The sequence below is a fragment of the Hipposideros armiger genome, unplaced genomic scaffold (assembly GCF_001890085.2).
Source record: "Hipposideros armiger isolate ML-2016 unplaced genomic scaffold, ASM189008v1 scaffold_664, whole genome shotgun sequence".
Lineage (NCBI taxonomy): Eukaryota > Metazoa > Chordata > Mammalia > Chiroptera > Hipposideridae > Hipposideros > Hipposideros armiger.
The window spans coordinates 706,544-717,204 of NW_017732014.1; the positions used below are offsets into that span (position 1 = coordinate 706,544).

The following is a 10,661-nucleotide window of genomic DNA, read 5'->3' on the forward strand; positions in this document are numbered from 1 at the left end:
CTGAAGAACAAAAGGACATCAACTTGTCTGTTCCCCTTCCCCCAATTCCCCATCACTGTTCCCATCCCCCCAATTACCCAATAAAAATCTTAAAAATAATAATAATAATAATAATAATAATAATAATAATCCAGAATCCTGGGTGACCAGTTAGCTCAGTTGGTTAGCGTGTGGTGCTGATAACACCACAGTTGCTGGTTTGATCCCCGCATGGGCCACTGTGAGCTGCAGCTTCCCTAAAAGAGTCAACTATCCTACTGTAGCATGAAAGCAATGTGTAACCAATGACCATAGCTGTTCCCCAATAAAATTTAAAAAAATAATAATAATAATCTAGAATCCAACTACTCCCAGATCTTTGGCCTGATCCTTGTCCAGCTGAGGCAGGGGAGCTGGGGTATTTATATGCCTCCTACGTCAGTCATTGTAGACGGTCACCCCCCATGTGTCCATTGCCCAGCATGCTGGCCTGCTGCCTGCCTGGGCAGAGGGACTCTGGCAGCCAGCAAAAGCCCTCAAGCAACAGATGCAGAGCTGGCAGTTGGAAGTGGTGAGAGTGAAGGGCTGGGGTGTCTGAAGCAGCACCCAGAACAGGACAGGCACTCCAAACATATTTGTTGGTGAATGAATGAATGAATGAGTGCCTCTGTGGTGGGCAGAAGTGCTCAGCCTCTCTGAGTGGTCTCCATGCGTATGGTCTTGCTCCCTTGTTCACACAGCCAGCTCTGACCTGGTTCTGCTGCTGACATTCCCGAGTCATATTCAGGGTGTCATCCAGAGTGATCTCAACTACTCAGTGATCATGACGTGTCTGAGTGCAATCAGCCTCAAACCCATACTATACTGGACCTTCAATGGGAAGCCTTGCGAGACCGGGGAGTACCTGATCATCCGGAAATTGTCCTGGAAGGACCTGGGCACCTATGCATGCGTGGCCAAGAACAGCCAGGGAGAATATTCCTCCGACCCTGTGACCATCCTGCTGCCGCGTGAGTCACCACCCCCACCCCAGACCCCTGTACCCTAATTGGCCAGTGGCCAGCTTTCCTGGTTCAATCACACTTTCTATGAGCAGTCCCCCCGTGAGACTCTTTATAACCAAGATGTCATCTTATTCTTCCATCCACCTGGCAGAGTGGGCATTATTAGCCCATTTTGCAGATGAGACGTTGCGGCTCAAAGAGATGAACTCTAATGGAGGCTCAGCTCAAGATTTGGAGCCGGCTGCCTGGGTCCCGGCTCCAACCATTTGCTGGCCGTGTGAACTTGGGAAGCCCCTGCGCCTCTCTGAGCCTCAGCACACACCTGTGAAAAAATGCGTGTGATGAGATCATGAGTGGTTCCGAGCACAGGCTTTGGAATTTGAATTCTGGCTCCACCACTTCCTGGGTGTGTGACTTTGGACAAGTACTTTGACTCCCCTGTGCCTCAGTTTCCTTGTCTGTAAAATGGGGAAAATATTAATAATAGTGCCCACCCAAAGTGCCATAGTGAGCATTCGATGAGATAAGCAGGTGAACCGCTTGACGTGAGAGTGCCTCGCACTATTGAACATGAATGAGTGCTCAATGGACATGAGCTAGTATCATTGTTACAATTCACATTATGGATATTATTATTCATTTTGTGATGATTACCATAGGCCGTAGTGTGCATGGAGCCCCAGGCAGGAATAACAAAAACAGGCAGTTGTTGGGATAAGAAAAATGGTTTGGGAGCCAGTGGTAGCTAGTTTCAATTCCTGCCTCTGTACTTTCCTGGCCAGGTGATTTAGGACATGTGACTTCCCTTTTCTTAGGACACGTGACTTTCCCTCAGTGGTCTCCTGTGTATAACAGGGTGGTTGTGTATTATTGTCATAAGGCAGGATTGTTATAAGGCACCGAAATAATGCATGTATGAGGCCAACAGAGTACCTGTTAGCAGCAGGTGCTTTAAATAGCAGCAATTGTCATAAATATAATGTTTCCTGTTTTTATTCATGGAGGACAAGTGGCTTGGAGTGGGCTAGAAGGACATGGAGGAGCTGGCCTTTCATTGGGATCACCCTGATAATCCAGGGTGAACTATCAGGGGGACAGTAGAGAATGCTGAGCAAACATCCGGAGTGTGGCAAAGGCAGGGGTGATGGAAAGCCTGGCTAGGCTGGGTCTCAGAGACCTGCCTCCTCTCTGGGTGCGACCTTCAGGATTTGGTGTTGGGGTAATTCACTGGGAGAAAAAAAGTTTTAATTGTGTAGCACCTGGTGACAGATACATTCATTGGGAATGACTATACTTCCAAGGCCCCCTTTATTCAGTCATCAATCATTCAGGAAATGCTTATTAAGCACCTACTATGTGACTGGCTCATGCTAGGTGGTGCCGGGGACACTCTGGTGAGGAAGACAGCCCTGGCATTGCCCCCACAGGACTTCCAGTCTAGTGGGGGGACAGATCTGTCCACAAACAGCAATGACTAGAGTGGGTAGGCTGAGGTGAGAAAGCCCAGAGGGCTGTGGGACTCAAGGGGGGTGCCTGACCCAGCATGGGGGTCAGGGAGGGCTTCCTGGAGGAGAGGACATCTGAGTTAGTACTAGGATACCTAGAAATTATCCAGGCCAAGGGGGATACAATGGCAAAAAGGCATTCCAGGGGCACAAACAAAGCCCTGGAAGTAGGAGAAAGAGAGGTGAACTTAGAAAACGCAGAGTCCATTGGGGCTGGGTTATAAAGGTGGGGTGAAAAGAGATGAGGCTGGCCAGGTGGCAAGGCCTCAAAGGCCAAGGTGAAGGATGCTTCCTCCTCAGCTTCTGGGGAGCCTCGGCAAGGTTCTGAGCAGAGGAGGAACAGAATCAAGTTTGAGCTTTAGAGAAACCCCTCTGACTTCCTTGTGGTGGGGAGATGGGTGGGGCAGGGGACCAGGGAGGCCAGGTCGGAGACCCAAAGGACGGGGAGGAGGGGATGGACTGAAGAGACAAGCAGGAGGTGGAATGGTGTGAGTAAGGGGTGTAGAGGGAGGGTGGCTCCTCCAATCTTACCCCTTCTTGGTCCCCAGAAGTCAACGTGGATCCTACAAAAGCTGAGCCCATCATGCCGGACGCCGTTCTCCCCGTTTCAGGAGGATCTGCCATCGCCCTTATTGTGTCCGGAATGGCAGGAGTCGTGATACTGACCGGAGGCATGGGCTTCACCATCCTCCAGAGCCAAAGGTACCTTCTGTCCCTCATCCCCGTCAACCGACTGATGTCCTCTCAGCCCCCATGAGGCACAGAGCTCGCTCTGCAGCAAGACAGAAGCCAAACCAACAGCCTCCTTCCGAGGAGCTTTAGGCTCATTCAAAGGAGATGGCATTGACCCCTGATGTGCCCATCCACCTTGTCCGTTCACACAGTGACCTCGGGGGAACAAGGAGACAGAAGCGGGTTCTGGAGCTGGTCTGCCTGGGTGCAAATCCCAGCTCTGTTACTTCACCCAAAGTGAGGCCATGGGCAAGTCACTTCCCCTCTCTGTGCCTCAGCTTAGTCACCTGAAAAATGGGAGTGATAATCACAGTGCCTACTTCCCAGGGCTGTCGTGAGAATTGATTGAGTGCCTGGGCTGCGCTAAGTGCCATACTCAATCCTTCGACACATATTTGTTTAGTGCTCACTATGTACCAGGTGCTGGGGATACCGAGGGAATTAACCGCAGAAAGTCTCTGCCCTCATGAACGTGCATCCTAGTGGGAGATAGCAATAATCACATGATGACCCAATGAAATGTAAATAGTATGTTGGATGATGATGAGTGCTAAGGAAAGGAGTAAGGCTGGAAGGGGGATAGATGGTGTGGGATGGGGCACAATTTAACTTACTCAGCAAAGGCCTCCTTGAGAACGTTACATTTCAGCAAAAACATTGAGCAAAGAAAAGGAGGGACGGAGCCAGTGGGTATGTGGGGGAAGGGCACACCCGGCCGAGAGAACAGCAAGTGCAAACGCCTGGAGGTAGGGCTTGCCTGGCATGTTCAAGGAATAACAAGGAGGCCAGTGTGGGTGGAGTGGCAATGAGGAATGGGAAGAAAAGTAGGACATGAGATCAGAGAGGGAAGGGAGTGGGGTGCCAGACAGTGTAAGGTCTTATGGGGCTTTTGTTCTGAGTGAGATGGGGTCCATGTGGATTTAGAGCAGAAGCAGGATGAGATCAGACTAACACCTGACTTATATTTTAATCCAAGATGTGTTAGCCATTATTATAATACTATAATATCTTACCACATATTGAGCGCCTTTTATGTGCTTGCTAAACACTATTCTACTTAATCTCCACAAGAGCTCTCTACAAGGCTGGAGGATGGGGTAGGGGTGAAGATCTCATTTTTGTCAAAGAGGAAACTAAGGTTCAGAGAGAAGTGACTGGCTCCAGATCCCACAGCTGGAGAGGAGGGATTCGAACCCAGAACCCTGCCTCACTCCTAGTTCTATCCCTTAACCTACACTGCCTCTTTTTCCACCAATAATAATACGAGCCTTCGAGCCTTCATAGCTTATGAACTGAGGAAGAGAAATCTGCAAGTTGAAATGGCTTAGAAAGGCCTTGGGGACCAGCTAGGAGGGAGTGGAGCCAGGTCTCCAGTCCCTGAGTCCCCTGTGGAAACTTCTAGGGACATCACTTTCATCACAGTGGCATTCCCTGGGCCCTCAGTAAGTGCCAGGAGCCTTCAAATAATAACAACTCTCAGGGATGGGTCCTATACTTGTTGTTATTTTCCAAATGAGTAGAACCAAAGCTCAGAGAAACTCATCAACTTGCCCAAGGACACACAGCTGAACCAAACCCAGATCCAATTCCAAAGCCACGGTCTTACAGGGGAAGGATGAAAACCCAGGCTGGCATGAAAATCTTCACCAAGACCTGTTTCCACAAGCGGGCAGGAGGGGTCACCTCCTGTCCTCCCCATCACCTCAGCCAAGACCCATTTAGTTTCAGACAACAAACAGATCAATGCTGACATCTGCCAGAAGTAACCAGCCTCATCCAATCAGCTTCGGCCTTGGAGATGAGGTCATGGGGACAAACATGACTGTCTCGACCCCCCCCCCCAGTGGGGAGGGGTAGTCCTCAGAAAAGAAGGGTGTGGGCTTTGGGGAGCCGCTCACATGTCTACCACATCCACCCATGGCCAATAGAGATCCTTGCTTGCAGTTAAGGCCATAGACCCCGAAATGAGACTACTTAGGTTCATCCCAGTTCTGCCATAAGCTAGCTTGCTGGACTTTGAGTGAGTCCTTTAACCACTCTGTGCCCCATTTGTAAAACAGAGATGATGGTAATACTTTCCTCAAAGATTACAGAAGATGGCGGGAGGAAAGCATGGTAAATAGTGCCTGGCACATGATAAGCCTTCAACACATGTCCACCACATGTATTATTATATTATTATGATTACTAATTTCTCTCTCTTCCATTGTTGGACTGACAGGCGGAGAATACAGATATGAAGCTGAAGTGTGGAAACCTGTCTGTCAGCCTAAGAAATGATGCCAGGAAGAGCAGAAACAGAACCCTGGGGCCATGATGAAGTTCCTGGGGTTCCAAATAAGACGTCCTTCCTCCTGGCTTCCTGATCTGTGGGATGTCCTCATCTTGTTGAGCGCCCCGGGGAAAAGTCCCTGCTTTTCTGTCCTCTCACCAGCTGCCAACACTCCATATGGCCATCTTATCAAACTTCTGGAAGCCACCTAAATTAGCAGAGTATATTTCATAAAACTCATGGGCTGTAAGCAAAAGAAATTCACTAAGGTGGCTCAATAAAAAATAAAAGGAAGAATGTAATATAAGGATCCAGGAAAATTTACAGGAATCCAAGGGCGTATCAGTTAGCACTTACTGTGTAACAAACTACCCCCCCAAAAAAAATACCAAAAAAACTTAATGGCTGGAAACAGGCATTTACTTAGCTTCCAATTCTGTGGGTTATCAATTTGGGCTAGGCTCAGCTGGGCTGTTCTTCTGGTCTCTGCTGGGCTCACTCATGCATCATGGTCAGTTAGCAGGCTGCCTAGGGGCTGTTTGGACTAGGACAGCCTCAACTGAGACGACTGGCCTCTCCACACCATCTCATTCTCTAGCAGGCCGACCCAAGCTTGTTCACATGACAGAGACAGGATTCCAAGAATGAGAGCAGAAGGGGCAATGGGTCAAGGTTTAAGAATTGGGCCAAGGTTAAGGATTGGCACATCATCACTTCTGCCACATTCTATTGGCCAAAGCAAGTTACATGGCCAGCCCAGATTCAAGGGGTGGGGAAATTAACTTCCTTCTTGCTGGGAGGGGAAAAAATCTGTGGCCAGTTTTGCAATCTACCACCAAAGGCAGGAGTGCTGGGACCAGGGCAGTTGCTTACTGCCTTTCTCAGACTCCCATCCCTCACCCTTGTAATCCTGTTTTCCTGGAACATGCAATTCACAGTTCTCTTTCTGTGTCTCTGTCTACAGATGGGTGCTCAATGCTTCTCCATCCATGTAGAGAAAGACACCATCCCATAGCTTCTAAGTCCACAACACTGCTGTTGAAGGGAACAGCCCAACTTAGCCAAAATCCCTTTGTCTTGTTTCTGAAACCTCTGGAGAAAGCACCTGATTGGCTTACTTGGGTCAGGTGTCAACCTTAGTCCCACCATGGTGGCTGGGGTGAAGGCAGGGATGTTTTTTACAATCAGAGTCCCGGGAGCTCAGCCCTGTCTGTGGGGTCTCTGTACTCAAAGGGGATCACGGCATAGACTGTGTAGATACCTGACCAATGCACTGTGTACCTGAAGAGCTGAAGTAGAATAGTATTGAATGTCAACTATAACTAAATATATAGCTATATATAGTCACTGGATGTGGAGTACAACATAGGGAAGATAGTCGATAGTATTGTAACAGCTATATAGGATGTCAAAGGGGTAGTAGCTCGGGGAGTGGGTTATCACTTTATGAGGGTTTAAATGTCTATTACGTTGCATTGTGCATCTGAAATGAATCAAAAATAAAAAACAGAAAGCAGAGGGGAGGTTTTACCTTGTAAGCTGGGCATACACGCCGAAATATGTTTTCTACACATACAACTTATTTTTGTATTTTTGCTCCTTTTGAGAAAGAGGGAAAAAAAAACCTCCTGAATGCAGAAAGGTAGAGGAAGCGGTTGCAACCCCTAGAAATTCATAGGTTAGACTGACCAGTCAGTTTTGAGGTGCTGGAGAATGCTGGCAGATGGCAGACAAAGGGGAAATGAGTATGGATGAAACTCTTGTATGGAAATAGCTTACATTTGAGGAATATTCAGTGCTTGTGTGACCAACGGAAAGCCACCTACCATGTCGTTACGATTAGCCATAATAGTAGCAGACCTGCGTTCAAATCTTGTCTGTGGAGGGCTGTCCATGTGCCAGCCACTACGCTGTGTACCTTATGTGATGCATATCTTATATCATCATCATCCTCACCGTACCCTTCGAGGAAAGGAGAATCCACCCCCATTCTACAAACAAAGCAGGTGAGGCTCAGAGAAAAGTTAAGTGACTTGCCCAGAGTCACACGGGTAGCATATGTTGGAGCTGGTCTCCAAGCTGGCTGAAATTTTTTTGTTTGTTTGTTTCTCTTGATTTTATTGTTCTTTTAAAAAAATAAAAGTACATCTTTTACCGATACAGGTTAAAATGTTTGTAGGGTCACCAACTGGGCACTGATGTTTGACTCGCTGTTGAATTTCAGTGGCACTTGAAAAGTTCAATTTTCAAAATCAAGGATATTTTGCTGTTCTTTTGGAAAAATAACTTAGTAACAAAAGGAAGGTCGTTAAGCTGCACACATGCTGCTGAATTCCTGGGTTCTTTTTACTTGTGACCGAAAGCGTGAGGCAGCAGTTCACAGCAAGCAGAGAGAAGCACTGTACCGTCCATGCTGGGCATCCTGTGTTCATTTCTTCCTTGACAAGGAGGCTTCTAACAACAATCCTGGTGATTTAACCTTATTTGGTTCTTTCATTATGGTCTTGAAGGAAGTCCTGTTCTTAAAAGCTGCATTTCCAAGGCCACGCCACCCCAAGGACCCTCGGGGTCCTGAAGTGGAGGTCACCCCCATGCCAGGGGTGGGGTTCAGGATAGCTAACAGTCGGGATAGACCTGAAGAAGACACAGATTTCCCACTGACCTGGTCCACACAAAATTTCCTCTGAAACTCAAGCACACTTCTAAAAGCCTCAATGAGAGACAGATCAAAAACCGTGGGAGGTACTCGACCCCACAACTTTAAAAAAAAGGCACAAGACTACGCTACTCTTTGCTCCTAGACGTGACTTCTGTTTGCCCATCCTTGCTGTGCCAGAGCCTTGCGAGACTTTGTCCTGGAAGACAGCTCCAGCCGAGTGGGGCGGGGGTGAGCCTGAGTTGGGCTCAGATCCCACTTGTAAGGTGTCTCCGGACATTAAAACCACCTCTCAAGACCAATTAGGCCTTGGGTCAGCTCCAAATGACAGGGCAGCCTCAGCACCCACACCTTAGAGCCCTTTCCAGGGGGTCAAGTTTGTTCCTGTCCACTTGCAACACGGATTATGAGACATTCCACAAGGTCATCCAGCAGGGGCCACAGGCAACGGCCTCCATCATTGGCTAGTGTGAGTGCTTGCTCGTATTATTCAGATTAACTTAAAACAAAAAAGCTCGTGTATAGAGGGGGGGAAAGGTAAAGAACTCCCGCACAGACGTCAGCGGCTTCGCTTCTGTGGGTTTCCTAAAGCAACGTCTTGGCTACACCCTGGGCTGACGGCAGCCATGGTGAGGACAGATTTGAAGGCGGCTTCCCAAATTCCAGGCGTTTTCCTGACCCTTTATCACCCAGAGGCACGCTGGTGCTGCTTGGCTGTCTGTCGCCGCCATCTCTGTTCTTGGTCCCCCACCCTGAGGTCGGGCCCTTTGTTCGATTTGGCGACTGCTCCTACCCGAAGTTCCGGCAGGATGCAAGCTTGGACTCCAATGCCCCCACTTTCCGCAGCAGGTTTCCCACGATGTTGAGGCCGATATCCGGGCTGCAGGCATGAGGGGGGTCCCACCCACCGAGTCATCCAGACCACGTCTGAACATCCCCCGTGTGGTGAAGCTCGAGCTTGGGCCCCAATGAGCCACGGGAGTGGATGGAACGGAGCCAGTGGCCTGCACAGCTGTGTCTCTCCTTTCAGTTTCCACCATGGGGGTCCTGGGTTTCTCCTGCTTTTGCTGCACAGCCAATTCCTGCCGCAAATCTCTGGCTTCATCCTTCAGACGCTGTACAGATTCTAGGAGATTTTCCTTCTCGTCCAGCTCACTCTCCACGAAGGCATTTCTCTCAATGGCTTGATTTAAGCGCTGCTCAAAGTCTTCCAGAAACATGATTGTGGCCCATTTTGCTCTTTCCAAGTCATCATTTGCTTGCTCCAGCTCTTGGATGTATTTCTGCAGCTGATCTTTAATTACCTTTGTCTGGGCAAGGTCATCCTCCAAGGCAGAGATCTGCTGGTAGCCTTCCGAATGCTGCGTCTCAAAACTTTTCCTTGATGGTGTCTAGCTCCACGTGAAGGCAGTTATTTTCTGACAGGAGGTCCCTGGTCCTGGTTTCAATCTGCTGCAGCTGTGTCTGCAATTCAGCTTCATATTCTCGGCTTCCGTCCTGGAATTCTCGGAGCTCCTCTTGTGTATTCTCTGCCCTTTGCTTGTAGGTCATAGCCAGGTCTTTCCAATAGTCAGCTTCTTCCTCCTCAGAGCTGAAGGTCTTGCCCAAGTCCTCCATTGTGAAAACGGGGGACGAGGTCTCTCTTCTTGTGGCATGGTGTCCTGGCTCGGGCAATGAGGACGGGCGGCGGTAGCAGAAGCTCTGAAATTTCTTTTTTCCAATAACCCCACTCCCCTAATGCTCCCTCCCTGAGTCCGGAGCCCCCTTCCCCTTCTCTCACGGGCCCCCACCTCTTATGTCAGCTAGATGTCATTGTGCTCATGTACAGAGGATTAAGGTGAGACTCAGAAAGGGCAAGTGACTTGCCCAAGGTCAAACAGCCAGGTGTGATGCCCATTAGAGTTTGCCCAATTCCAAAGCCTGTTCCTTAGAGCAGCACTGGCCAATAGAACTCTCTGTGGTGATGGAAATGTCTGCATCTGCACCATCCAATACATGTGGCTATTGAGCTCTTTAAATGTGGGTTGTGTAACTTGGGAACTGTATTTTAAAGTTTATTTACCTTTAATGAATTTTCATTTTCATTTACATTACCACCTGGGGCTAGTGGCTGTTGTATTAGACAGTGCAACTCTGACTCCTAATTGTTCAAAACAAATAAGTCTGCAGCAACCACGATCACTGGCTCTGTTGGCTATTCTAGGGTCCTTGCCCTGGTCTGTCCAAAGGTCCAGACTTGCTCGGAAGTCCCTAATATCTAACCAGCTCCTTTCCCACCTGAGGTGTCCTTCTGTACCCCTTCTCTCCTTCCTCTTCCCTCCTCTGTCAAAGGAGAAGTTAGTCATTTCCTGCCTGGGTGGTAATGTCAGAGGGAGCTGGTTCCTGCAGCTCAGAGTCTGGCCGGGTCACAGAGGTGACACTGCAGCTAACTGAGGCGCCAACTGCATCCAGCTGTCCCCTGGTCCAGGCTGCAAAAATACTCCACGCCCTTTGGAACAACTGACAATCATGAT

The 10,661-nt window shown here is 48.9% G+C and overlaps 1 protein-coding gene and 1 pseudogene across 1 annotated transcript in view; one reads left to right on the top strand and one right to left on the bottom strand.

Moving 5' to 3' along the window:
* IGSF23 (immunoglobulin superfamily member 23) overlaps positions 1-6,813 on the top strand; it is a 21,559-nt gene extending 14,746 nt beyond the window's left edge. The window contains exons 3-5 of the mRNA XM_019626230.1: positions 720-989; positions 3,037-3,190; positions 5,442-6,813. Of these exons, the coding sequence (XP_019481775.1) occupies positions 720-989; positions 3,037-3,190; positions 5,442-5,460 (443 nt within the window). The 3' untranslated portion in view covers positions 5,461-6,813. The remainder of the gene's footprint in view (positions 1-719; positions 990-3,036; positions 3,191-5,441) is intronic.
* Positions 6,814-8,733: 1,920 nt separating this feature from the next.
* Positions 8,734-9,765, bottom strand: LOC109372782 (nuclear distribution protein nudE homolog 1 pseudogene; annotated as a pseudogene).
* Between the last annotated feature and the right edge of the window lie 896 nt (positions 9,766-10,661).